The following is a 26,321-nucleotide window of genomic DNA, read 5'->3' as shown; positions in this document are numbered from 1 at the left end:
AGTGCTTCTCTCCCACACAGGCCTCCCCCGGTGCACTTCTGTAACCCTAGGGTTATCTTTCTCCCACATTAGTTATGTCTGCCCAAGACCCACAGCCCCATTTTTATGTCAGCCAATGGCAAACACACCTAGGACATGGAATTCCAAAGCTAAAGGAGAAAGACCTTGAGATTACTAATGCTCCCAAAACAAACGTCCACTAAACCTCAGAAAACTCACAGGGGTTTCAGAAGAGAGAAATCCCAGCAGGCACTGGTGTTTAATCATCTTAGAGCAGAGAAAGCACTGAGCTAGGAGTCGAAAGGCTACTATGGATCAAACAAGAAAATATACAGGAAGATGATTCTAAAAGTAAAAACATTTGCACTCGGAAGAAATTGTTAGGAGGCACAGACACCAGCTTTATAATAACACATACTGTGGAAAATATATCACCATGGATCTAAAGAGTATTTATATAGCTCAGCAAAACTAACCTACTTTGATCCTCCAAGTCAGGCTTAAAGTTATTTAAAAATGGTGAGGAATAAAGTTTGTATGATGTGTCTAAAGTTAAGTAGCCATTGCTCTCAGCTGGAAGTATGCAACAGAGATTCATAAAGGACCTGCCTTTATACGCTGTGCCAGGCAGTAAGCTGGACACTGGGGAGGTAGATGAATATACAGAACAAAATGGACATAGATGACAATGGTTCTCCCGCTGCCGCTAAAGTAGAACTGGCATCATCTGTTTGTGATGGCTTAAAGAGGAAAGGGGAATAAGAGAAGGAGTTAAAGATGCTTTGATGGCTACTCAAAGCTGTCAGGGTGGACTTGGGTTCTCAAAATATTTGAAAGGTAAAAAACAAACATAGCTCCCTCCACCCACACTCTCTCTGTGTTCAGGTAAAGAAGTTGCTCAATCTAGAAATGAAAATAAAGTTTCTATTTAATTTTCCCTTTTCCTTAGAAACTTGTTTGGAAAAACTTATAGTTGTTAATTTTTTAGTTGAATTAAAGCTCACAAATATATTTTTTTAAAAATATTCTCCAGCGAGCCTCTGAAAATAGCAGAAAGGCAGACCAGCCTGGTGTCATGGAACTGGAATGCTTTGAAGGTCTATCACAGGGGAGTCAAATCCCAGCCAGTTGCTTAAATTCTCTGAACTTCAGCTCTTTCATCTATAAGATGGACATGAACAGTACCTGACTCATAGGAGTGCAACCCCTCTTCTGGGTATCTACCCGAAAAACTTGAAAACATTCGCAAACACAAGCACCCCTCTATTAATTGCAGCATTATTCATGGTGGTCACACATGGAAACAACCAAAGTGTCCCTCACTAGCTGATTGGATAAAGAAGATGTGATACATATATATAACAGAATACTACTCAGCCATAAGAAAAGATGAAATACTGCCATTTGCAATGACTTGGATGGATCTTGAGAATATTATGCTAAATGAAATAAGTCAGCTAGAAAAAGTTAAGAGCCCTATGATTTCACTTATATGTGGGTTATAAAATTGAAAGCACAAAATGAACAAACAAGGTAAACGAACAAACACAAACTTGTAGAAAACACAATAGTAGTATGGTAGTTACCAGAGGGAAGGGGAGTGGGAGTAGTAAAGGGTAAAGAGGGTCAAAGGTATGATGATGGAAGAAGATTTGACTTTGGGTAGCAAACAATAAAATATACTGATTTTCACAGCCAGATTTTATGTGGGCACCCCTTCCCAGATCTGGTGCTCTGGCCTGGGGATCCCAGTTTGGAATTGAGAACCCACTCTCCTCAGGGGGAGCCTTAGCAGCTGAGATATCTCTCCAGGACCTCAGCCACTACCCAATTATATACAGAACTGGGAAGAGGTCATATGAGGTCACATTTGCATTTATACTCCACCCCCTCTCATTTACTCCTGGGAGGTAAATCCAACAGAGATGCCTTCCACATATGTCAGAAAACCTTCTTTATTGTTTTATTTTTAATAGGGTGTATCTGACAGATGGAATTTTAAACATTTTATGTAGATAAATACATATGCCTTTATGGTTTCTTTCTGTGTGTTTGTTTGTTTGTTCTAGAAAAATACAGTTCCCCCACTGAAAGCTGACAAAGATTCACCTATATTTATAACCTTTGATATATCTGAAGTTTGTAAGCTGAAATAGATACAGGTGAAATTTCTCTTCCTGCATAATTAACCGTCGGTTCCACCATCAGTGATTCAATTAATGTTTCTTTCTTCAATTATGTAAAATACCACCTTTATTATATCCTAGCTTCTCATGTGTACTTGCACATGTCTGAAAAACAGTTTCAATCATTAAAGCTTCAGAGTAAGCTTTCTTACTATTATTATTTTTCCAGATTTTCTTAGCTGCTTTCACCTACTTATTCTTCCAAATGTACTACAAAGATTGAAATATATTTTGTAGTAATATATAATTTTTCTAAGAAACCCCCACATAATGATTATGAAGTGACATCCTTTTCATAACATCCATTGATACTCATTTGATCAGTTTTGTAGATATTCTTCCAGATATTTCAATGCCCACATAAATATATATAAAAGCCTAAGTGACCAGCTGACTGGCCAGCTGGTAGCTATGACCCACACTGACCACCAGAGGGCAGATGCTCAACACAGGAGTGGAAACCACAGGCATGGAAACATGGAATAGACTCATGCACCAGTGGGGTCCCTCAGCCTGGCCTGCAGGGATCAGGCCAAAACAGCTCTCCGACATCCCCCAAGGGGTCCTGGATTGTGAGAGGTTACAGGCCAGGCCAAGGGACCCCACTGGTGCACTGATTCCATGCACCGGGCCTCTAGTAAAACAATAAATTCCTCAGGGCTGATATCAGACCTTCTTCCATTGAAATTGTTAGAAACCCAATAAAATTAACTTAAATGAAAAATGAGACATACTGACTCAGGTAACTGAAAATACTTGATCTGAAGCAGAGCAGCCCCAGGAACACATATGATGTCATCAAGCTACAGGCTTTCTTTTTATAATTGAAATATAATTGACATTGAGATATAGGTAATGTTATATAAGTTTGAGGCGTCCAATGTGGCAATTTGATACATGTATACTAGTATACTGCAGTATGATTACCACCATAGTGTTAGCTAATGCCTCCATCTCCTCACATAGTTATTATTCCCTTTTTGGAGTGAGAACATTTAAAACCTAGCCTCTTAGCAACTTTGAAGTACCTATAAGTTGCTAACTATAATCATAATGCTGTGCATTAGATGTCCAGAATTTAACCATCCTCTAACTGCAAGTTTGTGGCCTTTGGCCCACATCTCCCCAATTCCATCATCTTCCAGCCCCTGATAACCACTATTCTCTCTGTTTCTATGAGTAAGGCTGTTTTACTAGTAGACTCCAGATATAAATAATATTATACCGTCTTTCTCTGTCTGACTTATCTCATTTAGCACAATGTCCTTAAGATCCATCCATAATTCAAATAGTAGGATTTTCTTCTTTCTTATGACTAAATAATATTCGTGTGTGACATTTTCTTTATCCATTCATCCATGATAGCCCCTTAATTTTTCCCATGTTTTGACTATTGTGAATAATACTGAAATGAACATGGGAGTGCAGATATCTCTTTGAGAGAGTGATTTCCTTTCTTTTGGATTTATAGACCCAGACATGGGATTGCTGGATCATAAGGTACCTATTCTTTCCCAGGATTGCTTTGGCTATTCAGGGTCTTTGTGGCTCCATACAAGTTTTAGGATGGTATATTCTATTTCCGTTAAAAAAAAATGCCATTGGAATTTCGATAGGGATTGCCTTGAAGCCAGTCTTTCTTGATCTATGTCTTAAGCGCCCTCTGGTCTGTCTCTACTCCTCATAGTGGCATCAGAAGCTTCGGGTATAAACTCAAATGTCTATCAGGAAGAAAGTGCATTCTTAAGTATCCCAGTTACCAGATCAGTGCAACCACCTGCAGCTGCTGTGAGAGTTGGCTGCTGATCACTCACAGCTACAGCCTTCTCTGGAGCATTGACCTCAACCAAGGAATCTGCTTCTCCCAGAAAGGTCTAGGAGGTTACACCTCCACATCTTGGGGGCAGCCTACAGTCAATGAATAAGTGACATAGGCTACAAAAGGCCAAATCCCTTGCCTAAAGGCAGAAGTGAGTGTGTGGTATAATTCATACTCCAGAGTTCCCCTAAGGATCAGACCAAAGCTAGATTCCAACTGAGACTGCATCTTTGCGTATTTATTTCCTGTACCCTTCACTCCTTTACAGGTTTCTTCTGAGAGCACTCTTTCCATGAAACACTTTTCCAAAAATCGCTGTCTATGGTCTTTTTTAAGAAACTCAACCTAAGACACAATATTATATTCAGACTCCCCCAAGGAAGAAAGGTAATAAATACTCTGCAATCACCCATTTCCACAAGTTTCCCAGGGGAGGTTCCATGGAATGCTATCATTATGGCATATTCTCTTTCCTTCTCTACTTTGTCCCAATTGCCACTCTCCCTTGTAAACCACTCCAGGGAACATTTGCAATCCTGTACACGTACTCTTTACTATACAGTTATTTCAATAGGTATTTAATTAGAGGAAATGGTGATAAATATTGTCAAAAATGCATTGGAAGATAGAATTGTCAGTTCTACCAAAAGTTCTGATCTGTGGCTGCCTCCCTTCCTTGTAATATATTCTTGCATCATTTGACATCTATAGTTGCAAAAACCGTCTGGCCTGGCTGAATGGTTGCTAATTACTGAAAGGGTTTATCCCAGCCATATCAGTTTGGAGTGAATGGGTACAGTAAATGGCCTCTCTGACTGCCCTCTTGCTGAAAAACTTCTGATCCTACATTAATGAGTGGATGAACACATACAGGGCAAAGGGGCGATTCTCCTGAGATGGCTGAGTGTCTCTGGAAGCAGAATACAAGTTATTAGAAGGAAACAAGACTGGCTCTCCAGAAACACACAGTCTAGCTGGGGAGATGAAACTAACCACCAAGGAACAGCCATGAACAATGTAAGGCAAGTGGAACTAAGTGCCAAATTGTGTGGTGATAACAAAGGGAGTACAGGCTTCAGAGACCTGGGAAGACATGCGAGCTGAAATAGCCAGAGAAAGGTGCCAGCAGAAACTCTGGAAATAGATCTTTACAGAAGGCTAACTAACAAGCTACTCTGGATATAGACTCAAATGTTTCATATTTAGACCACCCTAGCCTTATTCCCTCCTGAACCAATAATCCGTCCTCATGAAATTCTGAGCAGACAACACAGCTAGGTTTCAGCAGCTGCAACGAGACCTGACATCAGGTCTAAAAATGGATGCAGGTGAAAGAGAACTTCACACAAGTCCTCAGATCTGAGTTCCAGTCCTGGCACTAGCACTGATGAACTGGTACAGTGGGACATTGAGGACCATTGGCAAAGAGGAACCAAGTTCATTCAGTCCCTATAGAAACGGCAAATGAGCTTTCAGACTAATGAGACTTAAGAGTTGCCACAGGAAGAAACCAAGATGGCGGCATAGGTAAACACCGGAGATTGCTGTCTCGCACAACCACTTCAAAAATACAACTAAAAGACATAACAGACATCATCCAGAACCACAGGAAGGCTGGCTGAGTGGAATTTCTACAACTAGAAGGAAAGAGAAAAGCATACCGAGACTCAGAGGAGGTGCGGTGCCAAAGTAAAATACAAAGGTGCGGAGGTGCATGCGGAGAGGGCTGGCGGCTGAGGACACGATTGTCTTTTTCAATCGGGAGGGAGTCTCAGGCTCTGAGCTCCAGTTCCGGGCGAGTCTCTGGGGACCCAGACTCATATGGGGGAAACGGGACTGTCTGGCATCAGTCAGACCTCAAGGGCAGCTTTCTCTCAGAGGCACTCGCAGCGATAGCCAGGACCTCTGAAGGCAGGACTGAGAGCAGCCATACTGCTCGCTCCGCCCGACCTGTTGATTCCCTGGGACCCGCCCCGCCCAAGCTGTGCATGGAGGCTTTTGCATTTGAAAGGCCCGGCCCTTTGTAATCTGAAAATAACCTAACAAACTGCAGCTGCACTAGGCCCCAGGGCAACCTGCATTGCTTTACAGCTGGCTTCTGCTGGGTAGCCGAGGGCAGAGGCTAGATTAGCACCTCCTTAGATCCAAGAACCAGTGTACCCAGTGGTCAGAGTGGGACTTTCCAATTACAACTCCTCAGATCTATAAGGGACACACTCAGGGGCAGACTCAGTGAGCACCAAAGCCCCACTGAAGCAAGTCTTGCCCCATAAGGGTGTCTTCAGCACGATAGACACAGTTGATTCTCACAGCCAATTGACCTGGAGGTCAAATCCTCCCAGTTTTACCTACAACAATCAAGGTTTAACTACAACAAGACTGTGCACAAAGCCCACAAGGGGGTGCACCAAGAGTGTCTACCTCAGGTAATTGGGACACTTAGCACAGAAAGCCACTCTATCAACACAGCGAAGCATAAAAAATGCCAAGACAAAGAAACAGGACACAAATGACAGAAATGGAGGGAAGCAAACTACTGGATATAGAGTTCAAAGCCACACTTTTTAGGTTTTTCAAGAATTTTCTAGAAACCGCCAATAAATGTAGTGAGATCCTCAAGAAATCTAGTGAGACCCTCGATGTTGTGATAAAGGACCAACTAGAAATTAAGCATACACTGACTGAAATAAAGAATATTATACAGCCAAAACCGATTTGGCTCAGTGGATAGAGTGTCGGCCTGCGGACTGAAAGGTCCCAGGTTCGATTCCGGTCAAGGGCATGTACCTGGGTTGCGGGCACATCCCCAGTGGGAGATGTGCAGGAGGCAGCTGATCGATGTTTCTCTCCCATCGATGTTTCTAACTATCTCTCTCCCTTCCTCTCTGTAAAAAATCAATAAAATATATTAAAAAAAAAAAAAGAATATTATACAGACTCCCAACAGCAGACCAGAGGATTGCGAGATTCAAGTCAAAGATTTGAAATACAAAGAAGCAAAAAACACCCAACTGGAAAAACAAAAAGAAAAAAGAATACAAAAATATGAAGATAGTGTAAGGAGCCTCTGGGACAACTTCAAGCAAACCAGCATCCAAATTATGGGGGTGCCAGAAGAAGAGAGACAGCAATATATTGAAAACCTATTTGAAGAAATAATGACAGAAAACTTCCCCTACCTGGTGAAAGAAATAGACTTACAAGTCCAGGAAGCGCAGAGAACCCCAAACAAAAGGAATCCAAAGAGGACCACACCAAGACACATCATAATTAAAATGCCAAGAGCAAAAGACAAAGAGAATCCTAAAAGCAGCAAGAGAAAGAAAGTCAGTTACCTACAAGGAAGTACCCATACGACTGTCAGCTGATTTCTCAACAGAAACTTTGCAGGCCAGAAGGGAGTGGCAAGAAATATTCAAAGTGATGAATACCAAGAACCTACAACCAAGATTACTTTATCCAGCAAAGCTATCATTCAGAATTGAAGGTCAGATAAAGGGCTTCACAGATAAGAAAAAACTAAAGGAGTTCATCACCACGAAACCAGTATTATATGAAATGCTGAAAGGTATCCTTTAAGAAGAGGAAGAAGAAGAAAAAGGTAAACATACAAATTATGAACAACAAATACACATCTATCAACAAGTGAATCTAAAAATCAAGTGAATAAATAATCTGATGAACAGTATGAACTGGTGATTATAATAGAATCAGGGACATAGAAAGGGAATGGACTAAGTATTCTTGGGGGGAAAAGGGGTGTGGGGGGTGCGGGAAGAGATTGGACAATGGTGCACCTATGGATGAGGACAGTGGGTGGGGAGTGAGGGCGGAGGGTGGGGTGGGAACTGGGTGGAGGGGAGTTATGGAGGGAAAAAAGAGGAACCAATGTAATAATCTGAACAATAAAGATTTAATTTAAAGCCAAAACCGGTTTGGCTCAGTGGATAGAGCGTCGGCCTGCGGACTGAAAGGTCCCAGGTTCGATTCCGGTCAAGGGCATGTACCTGGGTTGCAGGCACATCCCCAGTGGGAGATGTGCAGGAGGCAGCTGATCAATGTTTCTCTCTCATCGATGTTTCTAACTCTCTATCTCTCTCCCTTCCTCTCTGTAAAAAATCAATAAAATATATTTTTTTTTAAAAAGATTTAATTTAAAAAAAAAGAGTTGCCACAAAATTCCACAAGATTTCTGTTTTCTTAGCAATTTTTTTATTTTTCAATTACAGTTGACACACAATGTTATATTCATTTTACGTGTATAGCATAGTAATTAGACATTTATATAACTTATGAAGTGAATACCCTGGCAAGCCTAGTACCCACCTGGCACCACATATAGTTATTACAATATTATTGACTATATTCCCTATGCTGTACTTTACATCCCTGTGACTGTTTTCATAACTGGCAATTTGCACATCTTATTCCCTTCCCCTTTTTCACCCATTCCTCCATCCCCCACCCTCTCATCTGGCAACCATCAAAATGTTCTCTGTATCTATGAGTTTGTTTCTGTTTTGTTTGTTCATTTATTTCCACATGATTTGTTTTTAATCCTCTCAGATGTGTGGAGAAGATGAGATAATGAGTTCTTGTTGAAGTGTTTTCCCAGATAAGGCGGGCTTTTCCCAGGAGCCGTGGGGGCTGTCCCAGGTGCTGATTTATGGTTCTGGAATAACATTTGTGCTCACTGCCTCCCTCCCACAAGACCATCCCCAAAAGCACTTTAAATATCTCGCTGGTTTTCTTGGTTAAAATCTGTCAGCTACATTAATCTATTTGAGAAATACTAGCTGCTTTCTACAAAATGCTTAAATTACCTTGAATTGCTTTGATTCCAAACCTAAGATAAATCCAAATGGATTATTTTGTCAGGTAATTAAGATGGAATTGTGACCTTGGTAACGCTGAGAAAATACTGGCTCTGAAGTAAGGTTTGAACAAACTAGGGAAGGTGAAACTGGGTAGAGAATCTGGCCATTGTCATTGTAACTTGTCATCGAATGGGATTGTGTCCAGACTGGAATTTTAGCTCTTGTATAAAATATACAGGTAAGATTGGGTAATTTTTTCTTAATCTATAGATGTAATCTCTTTAGACTTATGTGTCACCAGGTAAATTTTAGAAAATATAAACACTTTCATGGGGCAAGAGTGAGGTATTGGAGTGCAATACTTAGACAAGGGACATTACTGTAAATTGTGGTATTACCTGTAATTATGCTGGAGGTGGGATTGATCATATGTACGATGGCTTTGGCCTTAGAATAAGACAGAAATGAGTTAGAATCTGGGCTTTTTCAATGACTAATCATGTCATCCTCAGCAAGTTACTTAACTATTCCAAGTTTTTATTTTCTTCAGGACAAAATAATACCTTTATCACAGGGTCATTGTGGGGGTTACGTTAGATAATGTATGTAGAATGTTTAACATCCTGATGGGCACATAGCAGGTGCTTAATAAATGATGACCAATATTAGGAAGAGCAGCACACCATAGTGGTTCAGCCCCACAATTCTTGGATCCAGGAGACCAAGATTAAGATCTAAACATCTTCTCTTTCCAGCTATGAAACCTCAGGTAAAATGCTTAATGTTTCTACGTCTCAGTTTCTTCACCTGTAAAATAAAGATAAGTATTTCACTCTCATAATGTTATTGTCAAGTTGAAATGAAATAAAGCTTTTAAAGTGCTTTGCATGCTACCGGAGTCAGGTCAAGAGCTCAGTAAATGTTGACAATAATATTTTGAGACACCAATCTCAATAAGGTGAGGAGAAACTTTGTTGAGCTCCTTCATTCTCCCCAATGAACTCAACCTTTGGAAGCAAGAGAAAGAAGAGTTTAGGGTAGGTTTCAAGTTAAAGTAAGCACGAGATTGAAGGACCATCTCTTTTCTGAAGGGTTCCTCTTGGTCAGACTGTCACTCTCTCCTGGCTCTCTCTAGAGGTCTCATATTTTTCTCCATTACATATTATAATCAAAACATTTTACAAGTGAAAATGTCAATCCATGTGTCCATTGGCCTTCTTAAAATGTCTACTGGTCATAGGCCTTGGCTTTTCCTCTTGAAAACTGTTCTGAGCTCAAGGAACCTGATGCTGCCTTCTACTTTAGGCCCATCCAAGCTACTGGCACCCCAAACCCTTTCTTAAATAAAATCATACAAAATTGGGTGCCACCATTCTGGTCCTGAAATTTTTCTTTCTGGGAAATATTCTGGAAATTGACTTTCTGAAAAATAAACACACTCTACCACATTAGGTAAAAATCCACGTATGTTTTCAAAAATCATGATTATGTTTCCATTTTATTATTGAGAAAACTTGGACTCTAATTTGGTTAAGCAGTTTTCCCAAGAACATAACATAGGTGGGATATGGCCCAGCTAAGACTATCTTAACCTTAAAAGAAGAAAGAAGAAAAGACATGAACTACCAAAAAAAAACCCTCCAAAATCAAACTTAATCCTCTTCTCCCATGGAAGCTGAGTATTTGCCTAATAGTCTTAGAGTTGCTATGAGTTTAAAAGTTGAGACTTGGGTCTACAGAACATGTAATTCTTTTTTCTGTAGGAGGACAGCATTTTGTGGCAAAAAAGCACAGGATTTATAGTGAGAAAATACCAGATTTAAGCGCTGATTCTGTTTCTCCAGGTGTGTGGAAAGTTAGCCAACTTCCTTCACCTCTGTAAGCCTCACTTTGGTCATCCATAAAATAGTTCTAGCTACGCCCAGCTTGTGGGGCTGCTAGAAGGATTAGAGCTAATACATGAGGTGGGCCTGGCATGCATGTGGCACAAACCCAGTGTGGCTGCATCTGTAGCCCTGTGACCTGCCACCTTATCTCTGCTCATATGCACTAAACAATCTTGTCCCTAAATTAGAAGGAATGTCTGGACCTTGCCATGAGATGGACAGAAAATAGACTATGACAATTTCAGAATTAGATGTTGAGAAAGATGTTAAAATTAGTCAAGTTTTCTTATGAGTTAAAAGTAGAAGGAACATGGTTATCTAAAGAACTACAGGAAGATTTTCTGATTCCAGTCATCATAAATATGAAATAAAATGTAGAGAGGCAGAATGAATTGATAGCAAAAAGCACAGAATATACCATCAAATCAAAATCATTAGCCTTCAGAACTCAGATCTTCCACTTATTAAACTAGGTGGCCTAAGACCAACTTATCTCCCAGAAGTTTAAATTCCTCACTGGTAATAAATACATAGATAGATAGATGATAGATAGATAGATAGATAGATAGATAGATAGATAGATAGATAAGATAATAGCAGCTGCTTGAAGGTCATCAGCCTGTGCTGCTGAAGTGGGGTGGAAGGAGCAATCCAAGGAGGTTATGTTTTATATAATATGTCAGCATCTCCCTCTCACTAATAACCCCTGATTAGAGCTGGAGGAAGCCCCCAAATCAAGACCAAAGTGGAGAAGATTAAAGTGGACAAAAGATTTTTAGTTATCTTTTTATTAATATGATGTGATATAATTGGCAAAAACATTGTGTAAGTTTGAGGTGTACAATGTGTTGATTTGATACATTTATATATGACAATATGATTACCACCATAGTGTAAACTAACATCTCTATCATTTCTTATAATTATGATGTCTTCTTTGTGGTGAGAACAATTAAAAACTAGTCTCTTAGCAACTTTGAAGTTTATAATACAGTATTGTTGATTATAATCATTATGCTGTACAATAGATATCCAGAACTTATATCTTCTAGCTATAAATTTGTAGCCTTAAATAACATACTTTAATATCATGTGACTAAGCAATTTTGACCACATGATTAATTATGTAATTAGAAAAAAATATATCAACAGATAAGATGAGGGGATAGTCAATATACAGAGCAGATTCATCATCTTCCAACTTCTGAAAGGTTTTCTTTTTTTAATATATTTTATTAATTTTTTACAGAGAGGAAGGGAGAGGGATAGAGAGGTAGAAACATCGATGAGAGAGAAACATTGATCAGCTGCCTCCTGCACACTCCCTACTGGGGATGTGCCCACAACCAAGGTACATGCCCTTGACAGGAATTGAACCTGGGACCCTTGAGTCCGCAGGCCGACGCTCTATCCACTGAGCCAAACCGGTTAGGTCCTGAAAGGTTTTCATGAGCAGGGATTAAATTGTCATGATTGCCTGGAAGGTGTAAAAACTAAGCCAATGTGTAGAAGATAAAGGTGGAGAGAATCCAGGTTCAAAAATAGAATTAACAAGTAGAGCTGTCCACAGATGGAGGCTCACCCAGCAACTTATGACCACGTGGAGAGTATGTGGTAGAGGAGACTCCAGCATCCAATGGGGACTAGAACTGATGCTGAATAGATTATTTCCAAATCTAAGAGTCTATCTGTCTCTTATCTTCACAGAACTGTCCAAATATAAACCAAAATTTGTTTGAATCAAAGCACCAGCTCATGGCTCAGCTCCAAAAATACAGGAAAAGAATAGAGATGCCCAAGGAGAATCAGCCAGGTAAAGGATTTCTCAAAAACCAGCTCAATAAATTGGCCTGGAAATATAAACCTAACCTCCACTGACAGAGAAAGAAACTGTATTTCAATTCTAAGGTTTTCTTCTTTATTTTGTCTCATCCAAAGTGCACATTGAATCCATGGCCAAGAATAATCTCACCACAGTGACCGAGTTCATTCTCATGGGCTTTACTGACTACCCCAGGTTAGAGATTCTCTTCTTTCTGGTGTTTCTGAATTTCTATGTAGTCACCCTTCTGGGAAATGTGGGGATGATTATTCTGATCCAGCTGGATGTCCAACTCCACACCCCAATGTACTTCCTTCTGAGTCACCTCTCCCTTCTAGATGCCTGCTACACCTCAGTCATCACCCCTCAGATTCTGGCCACACTGGCCACAGGCAAGATGGTCATCCCCTATAGCCAATGTGCTGCCCAGTTCTTTTTCTTCACCATTTGCGCAGGTACAGAGTGTTTCCTGCTGGCGGTGATGGCCTATGACCGCTATGTTGCCGTCAGCAACCCACTGCTCTACACCATAGCCATGAATCCCAGAATCTGCTGGAGGTTAGTGGTGGGAGCTTATGTCTGTGGGATATCGGGGGCCATCCTGCGAACCACATGTACCTTCACCCTCTCCTTCTGTGATAACAATCAGATTAACTTCTTCTTCTGCGACCTCCCGCCCCTGCTGAAGCTTGCCTGCGATGACACAACAAACACTGAGATTGTCATTGTCTTCTTTGGCAACTTTGTGATTTTAGCCAATGCCTTGGTCATCCTGATATCCTACCTGCTCATCATCAAGGCCATTTTGAGAGTGAAATCTTCAGGTGGCAGGGCCAAGTCTTTCTCCACATGTGCCTCCCATCTCACTGCTGTAGTCCTTTTCTTTGGGACTCTCATCTTCATGTATCTGCGGAGTGGCTCAAGCAAATCCCTAGAGGAAGACAAGATTGTATCTGTCTTCTACACTGTGGTCATCCCCATGCTGAATCCTCTGATCTATAGCCTGAGAAACAAAGATGTGAAAGCAGCCTTCAAAAGGGTCACTGATAGATTCCAGGTGTTTTGGAACATGTACATCTGAGTGAGAGGACCTCTCCTTGGGTCCATTTTCTTCCCGTATCAATATAGTCCAAGAGGCACCAACATTATATGCAACCTCTACCCACCAACAGAAGGAAGGTAGATAGGAACTATGAAGCACACAAGAAAAAATGCAAATGTGGTAACATTTGTTTCCAGCAACCCTATAGTACTTTCTTCTTCCCATCTCCTACCTCAGATCCATTCCTAGAACTCAAAAGCCTCATGTTACACTCTGACATCATGACTTACAGAATCTCCAGAGCTCGAGGTGCCTTCAGTTTTTCTCTTTCCATCCCATTAATTTTTTTCTTTTAATAACTGAGTGACTGGTTATCTTTTTTTTAAATATATTTTATTGATTTTTCACAGAGAGGAATGGAGAGGAATAGAGAGTTAGAAACATCAATGAGAGAGAAACATCGATCAGCTGCCTCCTGCACACCCCGCACTGGGGATGTGCCCACAACCAAGGTACATGCCCTTCACCCGAATTGAACCTGGGACCTTTCAGTCCGCAGGCCGACACTCTATCCACTGAGCCAAACCGGTTACGGCGAGTGACTGGTTATCTTAGCAAATAGGGCATGTTGTATAAGACAAAACTGAGTCTCTAAATGGTCAAGGGAAGGGATTGTTTGATAAACAGGCTTTCCTCTTCACCATTCTAGAGACTTGGGTCACACACACACACACACACACCGCCTCACCCCACCCCCCGCTCACTTTCCAGGGATGTCTTCCTTCTTGCTAGTGCCAGAAAAATAGAATTTCTAAATTTGCAAATTGCCTTCCCACTTGAACACTCATTGATTTTGTGTTCCTGCTTTAATGCTACTCCGACATCTTCAAGATTAACTAAACCATCTTATCTTTGGGGCTGTCTGCTCAATGGTCAATACCCTAGTTTATGAGGGATATAGTGTGACAGGGACATACACCCGACAAGGCCAGAAAACCACACTGTGCTGAATGACCTTACTCAGAATGCGTTTTGTAGTCCAAGGCACTCATCCAAACACTGCCCAAATGTCAGTGTATCAAGCTAATCTGAATCTCTAAAAGAAAATACTTAAAAGCTAAGTGTGGTAGGTACTGGGGAAAGCAAAGACTATTAGGGGGGAAATCTCTGTTAGAAATCAAATCAATAAAAAATGAAGGTGGGCCTCATCTTTAAGACCATTTGTTCTATCAGACAAGTTGTTGTTCTAGACCAGGAGGTGGTAATTTTTTTGTAAAGGACTATATAGTAAATATTATAGGTTTTGCAGGCCATAATTTATCTTGCCTTTTTAGAATATCAGTTTTCTCAAATAAAAAAACAATTACTATTTCTCTTTTTTATTCAATTTTCATTTTCCAGTGCACTTTAATCAAAATTCTGTCATTTAGTGGATCCAGAGACATGGAAGCATGGAACAGAGTGCAGAATCTCTGAGGGAAGGTGGGGGAGGGGGAGTAAGTGGGAGGTAATCAACCAAGGACCTTATATGCATATATGCATGGTCCATGGACATAGACAATGGGGTGATGAGGGCCTGGGGCAAAGGGTGGGGACAGGCTGCAGGGGGTCAATGGAGGAAAAAAGGGAAGATATGTAATACTTTCAACAATAAAGAATTATTTTTTTAAAAAATTTTTGTCATTAGAAGAGTAGCATACATTGTCAGGATGGGCGTGTCAATTCAGTCCTACAAATGGAATTCCCACAGATTTATACATCATACGTGTATTAAAAATAAAATATATAATATTTAGCTTTATAAATGCCCCCACTTAATCACTTTATCTTTAAAATAATTAATACTACCTCTGTCCAATAGATTAAGCATCCTGGAGTCACTAAGCATATGTCAGCCAAATAACATCCATTTCCTGAGGGAATGGATGAAAAGTTCTGGGGAGAAATACTCAATATTTCCTTTTTTAAATAATTGTTATAAGGATTAAGGAAGATGATAAAAATCAATCTTGAGTTTTAAATTAGTCAGAACAGACTGGGTTTGTTGTGGCAACAATCAGCTCTAAAACAAAGATTTTATTTATAATTCACAATCAGTTTTTCACCTGGAAATCAGTAGCAGGGTTATTGCAAGCAAGAAGCCACCAGAGAATTTGGAAGAATCAAGTAAATTATTATTATTATGCCAGAGGCCCAGTGCACGAAATCTGTGCATGGGGGGAGGGGATGCCCTCAGCCAGGCCTGCACCCTCTTGCAGTCTGGGAGCCCTCGGGGAGCAGGCCTAAGCCAGCAGTCAGACATCCTTAGCACTGCTGCGAGGGCAAGAGAGGCTCCCACCACAGCTGCTGAGCTCACCAGCAGTCAGCCCAGCTTCTTGCTGAGCGGCACTCTCCTTGTGGGAGCACACTGACCACCAGGGGGCAGCTCCTGCGTTGAGTGTCTGCCCCCTGGTGGTCAGTGCACATCATAGCAACCAGTCTATCTGATTTGCATATTAGCCTTTTATTATATAGGATGTATAAATATATTTATTATAAGGAATTGGCTCATGTAGTTATGGAAGCTGAGAAATCCCACAATGTGCAGTCAGCAAGCTGGAGACCTAGGACAGCCAATAATATAATTCCAGTTCAAGTTCAAAGGCCTGAGAAACAGGAGAGCCGGTGGTGTTAGCTGGAGTTGAGGCCCGAGTCCAAAGGCAGAAGAAAGCCTCTGTTCCAGCTCAAAGACAGTCAGGCAGAGAGAGCAAATTCTCCTTTACTGAGTTTTTTTTTTCTCTATTCAGGCCCTTAATACCATTGGATGGTACATTGGATGAGGTTCACCCACATTGAGGAGGTCCAGGTGCATTACTCAATTCACCAAATTAGATGTTATCTCACCCAGAAACACTCTCACAGGCACACTCAGAAATAATGTTTAACCAAATATCTTGGCACCCCAGTTAAGTTGTCACATAAAATTAATCATCACAAGACTGGCTATGTTGCCTAAATCAGTGAGAATTATCTAGTATTATGATATAGGATGCAAACTACTGCTCTTTCATTCCATAGTTCATAGTGGTTGGCCAGCCAATAGGTAATGAACAGTGGTCTCTTGAAATGTGATGCCCAGTAAAAGCAAAGCTTTGGGAACTATGAGGGCTCTATCACAAAGCAAATGGTAAGTAAGGCATGAGGAATTCAAGACGGTGTGGTAGGTGGTTGCTTCTAAAGCAGCCGTGGGCAAACTACGGCCCACGGGCCGGATCTGGCCCGTTTGAAATGAATAAAACTAAAAAAAAAAAAAGACCGTACCCTTTTATGTAATGATGTTTACTTTGAATTTATATTAGTTCACACAAACACTCCATCCATGCTTTTGTTCCGGCCCTCCGGTCCAGTTTAAGAACCCATTGTGGCCCTCGAGTCAAAAAGTTTGCCCACCCCTGTTCTAAAGGCACTGGATAGTTTCCATTCTTGATTAAATACAGGATAAAAATCAGAGACTATAAATTATATATTTTAAAATATCTGAACTCTTTCAGCCTTAGGGCTAAGATAATGAAAACAAAACCCAGCATTTGAATTGTGGCATTCCAAATTACACTGACAGAGGAATTACTTCCCCTGTCCAGAACTGAGTTTCTTATCCACCTAGGCTTAAAGTTGTGGTACTAATTGAGAAAGAATGATACAGAGAGAGAGTCACTAACAGCCTACTGGAATGGAAACATAAGGGAAGAATTACTTGGCTCAGACACAAAGATCTAGGGAAGGTTCATTTATCCAGTCTAGGGCAATGGTGAGAGAAATATTCAATCCCAGCAGCTACTGGTGTATCAACCAACTGTATTGTGGCCCATTTCATAGCACATGAAGCCAACAGATTGTTCATTGTAGTTTCTTAGGAATAAATTTTAAAATGTGCAGAAAATAGGGACTAAGAGCATATATAGAGTAGTCTGAAAGTTTTTGCAGTAAACACTTTTAGTAGCAATAAACTCAAAACAGACATGTGTGTTACTCAAGAAAGTTGATTATGAACATGCATCTTGCACAAAATGTTTGTCAGCTTTTATCATCCATTATGGGAGTCAGAGTGAGGACTTGAAAAGTAGAAGATACAAATCTGCTGTAGGTATATCAACACTTGCTTTCAAACACCGAGCCTGCTGATCATGGCTTAAAATAGCAGGTGTGTTTACATTTCACTCTGGGAAACGTGACTTTTCAGTCCCATCAAAGGTAATTTAGCTCAACATTTCTTTCTTGCTTCTTATCCACAAGATGGTGAAAGTATGTAAGCCTTTGAAGTGCTACCTTTTAATCAACCTAAGTGATCTGCAATAATATAGGGCTCATTTGTTAAAATGTTCTCAAATTTTCTATTGTATTCATTTAAAATCAGTCAGAAATCTTGTATCTTTTATCAAAGCATATAATGAATGGAGCACAAAAGCCTTCAACTTTTAAAGGCTTTAGCAAGTTCCAAGTATTGAAAACAAATCTTGCAAACTGGAAGGCATTGAAATTTATCCCTTCCACTGGATGGGGAAAACTAAATAAAATAAACAAGCTAAAATAGTGCACAAGATGTTGTTTTGAAATTATATAATTGTGACTTGGAATATATTGACTGTGGCAGGGACAGGTAATGTGTTGAATCTTGATCTAGAAACTTAAGTGTATTAAGATTGTGAAAATTCATTTATGATATTATTTTTTCTGAATGTTTGTTATAATTCAATGACATTTTTAAAACTATCATGGTCATTAAGCATATTCCTCTACATGACTATCCTACCTAATAATAGAGAAACATGGTAATTAACCATAACTTCGCTACCCTTCCCATTGGCTAATCAGCAAGATATGCAAATTAACTGCCAGCCAAAATGGCGGCCGGCAGCCAGGCAACTGAAGTGAACATGAGGCTTGCTTGCTCCAGTGACGGAGGAAGCCAATGTTCCCCGCCTGCCGCAGCCCAGCTCTGAGCTTGCTCTCTAAGAAACAATGTTGCAAATACAGAAGGTAAACAAAGCCCAGAAACCTGCTTTCAGCAGCTGAGGTCTCAGAGCTGGAGCCGAGCCTTAGAGCTAAAGCCGGCTCTCAGCTCCAGTGACAGCCAAAGAAGGTAAATAAATCCCAGAATAAAAAAAAAAAAAAAAGAGAGGTTGGGAGCTTCAGTCACCCGCCAGCCTGAAAACGGCCCTCAGCCCCTCACCCAGACTGGCCAGGCACCCCAGTGGGGATCCCCACCCTGAAGGGGGTGTGACCAACTGCAAACAGCCATCATCCCCTCATCCAGGCTGGCCAGGCACCCCAGTGGGGACCCCCACCCTGAAGGGGCTGTGACCAGCTGCAAACAGCCATCATCCCCTCATCCAGGCTGGCCAGGCACCCAAGCGGGACCCCCACCCTGATCCAGGACACCCTTCAGGGCAAACCAGCCAGCCCCCACCCGTGCACCAGGCCTCTATCCTATATAGTAAAAGGGCAATATGCCTCCCAGCACTGGGCTCAGCGGAGCCGCGAGGCCTCCTGGCACTGGGATCAGTGGAGCTTCTCAGCACCAGGATCAACAGAGCAGCGAGGCCTCCCAGCACTGGGATCAGCAGAGCCGTGAGGCCTCCTGGCCCCTGGAGCAGCATGACAGGGGGCAGTGCCCAAACCCCCTGATCGCCCTGCAGCTCTGTGTGTGACAGGGGGTGGGGCCACAACCTCCCTATCCACCCTGCTCTGTTCATGACAGGGGAAGGCGCCCCAACCCCCTGATCAGCCCTGCTCTGTGCCTGATAGGGGGGAGTTCCCCAACCCCCTGACCGGCCCTGCTCTGTGTGTGACAGGGTGTGGTGCCCCAACCCCCCCATGGGCCCTGCTCTGTGTGTGACAGGGTGGAGCCGCAACTTCCCCATCGGCCCTGACCTGAGTGTGACAGGGGAGAGCTCCCCAACCCCCTGATTGGCCCTGCTCTGTGCGTGACAGGGGGGAGCTCCCCAACCCCCTGATTGGCCCTGCTCTGTGTGTGACAGGGTACGGAGCCCCAACCCCTCTGATGGGCCCTGCTCTGTGCATGACAGGGGGTGGCGCCGCAACCTCCCCATCGACCCTACCTTGAGTGTGACAGGGGGCGGCGCCCCAAGCCCCCAATCAGCCCTACCCTGAGCGTGACTGGGGTTGGCATCGCAACCTCCCGATCCGCCCTGCTCTGTGCATGACAGGGGGCAGCGCCCCAACTCCCCAATCAGCCCTGCTCTGAGCCCAACCAGGGGCTGCACCTAGGGATTGGGCCTGCCCTCTGCCACCCGGGAGCAGGCCTAAGCCAGCAGGTCATTATCTCCCAAGGGGTCCCAGACTGTGAGAGGGCACAAGTGGGGCTGAGGGACACCCCCCCCACCACCAGTGCACAAATTTTTGTGCACCGGGCCTTTAGTAATATTATAATACCATCATCACACCTAAGAAAATTACCAATTTCACCCATCATATAATTTAATAACTAGTTTCCATTCATATTTTTATTATTTATCCAAGAATGAGTTTTTTATTTATACCAGTTTTAATCCAGATCCAATCTAAGTTCAAGCACTGCATTTGATTGTTACATGTTTTATATTTGTTTAATCTAGTACAGTCCTCTTCCTTTTCATTTGTCCCAAGACACTGAGAGTTGTGCTATAAATATTCTGTATTCCAGATTTGCCTGGTTGGGTGCTAATATCTGTAGGCAGAATTCTAAAATGACCTCCAATGACATATGCCCTTAAAATCCCCTCCCTTAGAATAAGAGCAGGACCTGGAAATATAATGGGACACCACTCCCATTATAAGGTTACCAGATTTTGAAGATATAAGTAAGGTCCTGAATTAGTGGACTCTGAGTTCATTGAAAGGGACATTATCCTTGGTGGGCCTGACCTAATGGAGTAACTAACCCCCAAAGAGAAATTCAAAGCAGCAGAGACATTTTCCTGCTAACATCGAAGAAGTAAGCTGTCATCATAGGAGAGGATAGGCCACGTGGCAAGGACCTAAGTGTGGATGCAAGACCAGTCCCTGGCCTACTGCTAGCAGGGAAATGGGCACCACGGTCATACAATTACACCGAATTTTACCAACAACCGGATGGAGCTAGTAAGAAGATTTTGAGTCTCAGATGAGATGCCCCTCCCAACGCCTTGATTTCAGTCATGGGCGATCCTGAGCAGAGGACAAAGACAATCACACCCTAATTCCTGTCTTGGGGAAGTTATGAGATAATAAATTTATGTCGTTTTAAGCTGCTTTATATTGACTATCATGATCTAACATTCTAAACCTAACCTGATTGGAGTAAACTAAATATATCTATTGTGAAACTCTTTTATAAGAAGTCAATGACCTGCACCTGCTCTGGTTAACTGCTTGTCTTCGGTGAGATGAGGACAGGTGACGGGCACAGACCCAGTTGAGCAACCACTAGTGCAAAGTCTGTTCTAAATGAAGGTCCACCACTCCCAAGAGAGTGTGAGGATGTTAATGAAGCCCACAAGTACTGGGCATCAATTAATTAAGTGATAGTGCTCCTGGACTGCTCTTGGAAGGGACAGAGTTGAATGGTGTTACACATACTGTCTCAAGGTGTCAAGGCATCCACATTTCTGAATACTGAGATCCATCCTAAGTTCCTGCTGAAGGGGGTTTAAAATGCTTCAACCTTGCCATGGCTGGCTGACAATGTTTTTACACCAATGACGGTGAAGCCAGCAAAGGAAAAAAATCTATAGATAAAGAAGACTCATTTTAGAGAAACAGAGAGCTGTAGCATCCCATAGTCAAAGACAGAATCTCCATTATTGTGCCTTGGAAATAAACTTGTAAGTGGTTGGCATGTGCAAATTGGAAGGCAAGGGCCTAACCAAAGACTACAAACCCTGAAAAAAGAAATGGGAAGCCAAGCAAGGAATCAAAAGATTGTGGCACCAGAGAAGCAGCTTCATCCAGATGGGCACAGTGAAGTAAACCCACACCAAAGCCTTTGATGGTCTTACATAATGGTACATAGCAAACTGTGGAGTTCTGATTTCAGAGTGTATCTGTGGTCATTCTCGCCAAGTCCCAAGTCAAAGTACCATCTCCAAGATAGAAACCAGGTAGTTCCTTACTAATAATTAAGTCAATATCCTGATATGCAGAATGGGTAAAGATAAACAGCACTGCTTACAGAATTCTGTCTTAATAAGTCTTGTTTCTCTCTGGAATTACTCCCTGTGACATTTCCTGGATACCAATGAAGCCGTGACTATGTTAAGTTAGCACCTCCCATGACTATTTTTCACTCTGTGAATAAATATACCCCCAAAGTAGGAATTATATTCTCAGAAATTTTCTATTTGCAAAAAAAAAACATGCATTTTCCCTAATATGATTTCATAGTTTATTTTTATTAGTAGTGGCTTTTAAAACTTCAGGAAATATATACCATAGGAAATATAGTCAATAATGTTGCCAGGACTGTGAATGGTGTCAGGTTAGTGCTTGGAGTATCAGGGGGAACACAATTGGGTTTTTTTTGTTTGTTTTTTCCTTGTAATTGTCTTTTTAAATTTTATTTCAAAGGAGCTGACATTGTCATAGATATACTTTTAAAACAATTTTCAAGGAGCCATGTGGTATAGAGGAAGGACCATTCTATATTTCAAATAAGATAATGTTGTTACAAAGCAGATAAATGCATGGGTCACATGGAAAATCAGTTGTGATTCTGGTTACACTGTGATGGAAACTGCTGGTTGTCTGCCAAAATTTGTTATTCTCTTTTCTACAATAATCAGTTCTGGCTGGGTATCTGGCAGCTTAGCTACGGACTGTATTTACCATCTTTGCAATTAGATGTGACCTATGGCTAACTTCTTACCAACAGAGGTGAGTGGAAGTGATGATTGCCACATCTAGTGGAGAAACCTCAAGTCACGTTGTGTATCTCCTCCACGCACCATCTTCACCCTTCCTGCCCACTGGAACACAGTGTTGACAATGCAAATTACAAGAAGGAGCTAAATTGGGGGTTGGCAAATGGTCTTTGTCACAACTACTAAACTCTATCATGGTAGCACAAATGCAGCCAGAGACCATTCACATGGTGTAACAGTGTTCTGATAAAACTTGATTTATGGACACTGACATTTTAACTATATAAAATGTTTATGTGTCGTGAAATATTACAGGCAGTCCTCGGGTTACATTGGACTCGGCGTACGTCATTTCGTGGTTATGTCGCCATCTCCCATTTACAGTATTAAAAAAAAAAAAGTTCTGTCATTTCAACATAAGAACATATGTGCTTTATGTTTTTTATTATTTATTTACCACAAGTAAAGGTCAGGAATTGTTATCTTTCTTTTAGATTTTTTTTACTGTTTCACTTCATTACTGCTGTGTATGTGCTCCATGTGAGTGACGTAGGTGCTTATGTAGGTGGGTTCCGACTTACGGCGAAAATCACGTTATGACGCATGGTAGGAACCGATCTCCAACATAACCCGAGGACCTACTGTATTCTGCTTTTGATTGGTTCCCAATCTTTTTTTTTTTTTAATCCTCACCTGAGGATATTTTTTCAATTGCTTTTCAGAGAGAGTGGAAAGGAAGGAGAGAGACAGAGGAGAGAGAAACATTGATGTGAGAGAGATACATCGATTGGTTGCCTCCAGCATGAACCCCAACTGGGACCAGAGATCGAACCTGCAACCCAGGTACATGCCCTTGACTGGGAATCCAACCCATGACCCTTCAGTGCACGGGACAATGCTCTAACCACACCGGCCAAGGTAGTTTACAACCATTTCAAAGTATAAAAACCATTCTTAGCTCACAGGTCATTAAAAACAAGTGTTGAGCTGAATTGGGTTCACAGGCCACAAGATGAAGGGAGCTTGGGTCCTTATATGCTGTTGAGCAGAGCCACCCATCAACCAAGAGCACTCACCTTCGACTCTTGCAAGAAAGATAAAATCTCCTTCATTCTTTAAGCTACATTATAATTAGATCTCTTTTGTTATAGCAGATTAGCATTTTATTTTAACTAATACATAGTCCATAATGCTTAACTACCCAGACCTCTGCTGCATTCCATAGTCCTCACCACCTTCTTTCTAAAGGGCAAGGAAAATGGACCCTACCAGCCCCCTCACTGGCCTTTCCAAGACTTGAGGGAAATGGCTCTGCGCAGAGCTCCCTTCACCTCCTTGTTTCGAAGACTGTAGATGAGGGGATTGAGCATTGGCGTGACAATGGAGTAGAAGACAGACACCACCTTGTTGAAGTTGATGGAGGAGGCCACTTTGGTCCGGACATACATAAAGAAAAGAGTGCCATAGAAGAGGCTCACTACAGTCAGGTGAGCTGTACAAGTGGAGAAGGCCTTCCGGCGCTCAGCCACGGAGCGGATATGCAGCAGCGTCCAGACAATGTTGCTGTAGGACACAGCAATGACCACAGAGGAGGCCAGGAGTACTGCCAGAGAGACCAGGAAGTCTGTGGTCTCTTTCAGGGTGACATCCGAGCAAGACAAGGCTAGCAAAGGTGAGGCATCACAGAAGAAGTGATCGATGACATTGGAGCCACAAAATGTCAGCTGGGACATGAGGTAGATGGGCAACATAGGTGTGAGGAAGCCCACCAGCCAACAAGCACCAGCCAGACGGATGCAGGTGCCCCAGGACACCAAGGCCCCATATCGGAGAGGCATACAAATGGCCACATAACGGTCATAGGCCATGGCAGCCAGCAGGAAACATTCAGTTGCCCCAAGAAAGGTGAAGATGAAGAGCTGGGAAAGGCAGCCAGCATAGGAGATATTCTTGCCCCCTTCTCCTCCAATAAAACCAGTCAGCATCTTGGGCACTGTGACTGAGGTATACCCGATTTCAAGGCAGGACAAGTGTGTCAAGAAGAAGTACATGGGTCTCCGGAGCCGATGGTCCAAAATCACCACCATGATGATGGCCAAGTTCTCCAACAAGGTAAACAGGTACATGGTGAGGAAGAGTGTAAAGAAGAGAAGGCGTGTTTCATGCACCCCGGCAAAGCCCACCATGACAAACTCTGTCACGTGGGTCCAATTTGGGGTATATAGCTGCATATTGGAAGTGAGAGCTCAGTAGACTCATAGTCATGTAGATAATGACAACTGAGAGAGAACCTATGAGGATGTTGGACTGCAATATCTTCCACTTCAGAAGAGGAAAGTGAAGTTAAGACACTATCCCCTCAAAGAATTTATAGTCTTTTAGGGCCACAAGAAAATGGACAATTTCAGTACAAAATGAAAAGTTCTACATAGCAATAAGATAGGATATAATGGGAGGAAATAGACCAGAAGCTCAACCAGTCTTGAGGAATCTGAGAAATCTTCCTGGAGAAAAGGCTATCTAAACTGGAACCAGAAAAATAAGTGTAAGTTACTGAGATAAAGATAGTGATGTAGAGATGACATAAGTATAAAATCTCAGATGCCAGAGAGAACATTGTGCATTTGAGAAACTTCAGGCTGCTCTAGTTTACTGCAGAGATTAAGAACTTAGCTTTCTGATCAAGTATCCCTGTCCAGGACTCCACACCGAAAAAGGAAAACATGAAAATCTCTCTCTCTCTCTCTCTCTCTCTCTCTCTCTCTCTCTCTCTCTTCTGTCTGTGTGTGTTGAGGAATAAAAGCATGGGTGTTTTTTTCTATGTAACTTACCTGGACAGGAAACAAACACCCTCAGGGTCTGGCATCCTCTCTCTAAGTCACAGATCAGAGAACTGAAACTATTATAAGACAATACCTACTCTCTACCAGGTACAATGGTGGATGCTGGAGGCTCCAGCTCTGTACCAAGCCCTGTCTTGGATGCAGGGGGACAGATGCTCTGTGCCAGGAAGCCTCTCAGCATCACCAGGTATCCTGCCTGGTACAGAGCAGGTGCCTGTCATGTGCTGACCTGAACTGCATACAAGTTTGGAGGAATGAGGGAAGGAAAAAATCTTCCCAGTGAAGACAGGACTATCGAACTCAAGTCACAGCAGAGAGGACAGGTAAAATTTAGGAATAACAGTAGCAATGCATGGATGAAGCAGTCCAGCTAGTAAATTACAGAGCCAGGTTTTGATCCCAAATGTTTTTGAATCTCATGCATTTAATGACTATGAAGAAAAATAAACATTTCAGAAAACCTTATTATGAACATTTACTGTGTCTATAATACAAAGTCAGGCTTCTACAATATGAATGTCTCTGTGAGGAAGGGCATCTCAAATGTGCTCTGAAATTTCCTAGAGCCAACAGAGCCATGAAGCATCTGGGGCTGCAATGCAATTATTTGGCCAGGAAGCCAGTGTTTATAAACCACCCACTGTGAGGATGTTGGGGCCTGGACTTAGGCCTGGTGGAGACACGTACAGAAATCTAAAGTCTTTGACCTTGTTCATTTCTGGCTTTGTGTCTCTTCATGCTTTCATTGCCATGAAATCATGGAATGTTGAAGCCAGAGGGAACTTGCTGGGTTTTAGAGCCTAACAAACCTGGATTCAAATTTCAGTCTAGGCATTTTTAATTTTTTTATTTTTTTGTTAATCCTCACCAGAGGATATTTTTCCCATTGATTTTTAGACAGAGTGGAAGGGAGGGGGAGAGATACAGAGAGAGAAACATTGATGTGAGAGAGACACACCAATTGGTTGCCTCCTGAATGCAACCGAGCCTACAACTGAGGTACATGCCCTTGACTGGAATCGAACCTGGG

At 42.0% G+C, this 26,321-nt stretch overlaps 2 protein-coding genes across 2 annotated transcripts; one reads left to right on the top strand and one right to left on the bottom strand.

Annotated features, from left to right (window-relative positions):
• The first annotated feature begins 12,660 nt into the window (after positions 1–12,660).
• Positions 12,661–13,611, top strand: OR9I1 (olfactory receptor family 9 subfamily I member 1). Its single transcript, XM_070426323.1, has one exon. The coding sequence runs from the start codon at positions 12,661–12,663 to the stop codon at positions 13,609–13,611; it is 951 nt and encodes a 316-aa protein (XP_070282424.1).
• Positions 13,612–23,725: 10,114 nt separating this feature from the next.
• Positions 23,726–24,679, bottom strand: OR6Q1 (olfactory receptor family 6 subfamily Q member 1). Its single transcript, XM_070426572.1, has one exon. The coding sequence runs from the start codon at positions 24,677–24,679 to the stop codon at positions 23,726–23,728; it is 954 nt and encodes a 317-aa protein (XP_070282673.1).
• Positions 24,680–26,321: the final 1,642 nt, after the last annotated feature.

This window comes from Myotis yumanensis, unplaced genomic scaffold, assembly GCF_028538775.1.
Source record: "Myotis yumanensis isolate MYYU_CA2020_CCGP unplaced genomic scaffold, mMyoYum1.0.hap1 SCAF_10, whole genome shotgun sequence".
In the NCBI taxonomy this organism is placed as follows: domain Eukaryota; kingdom Metazoa; phylum Chordata; class Mammalia; order Chiroptera; family Vespertilionidae; genus Myotis; species Myotis yumanensis.
Note: the sequence above shows the minus strand (reverse complement) of the source record. Positions and strands in the feature narration are given on the sequence as shown.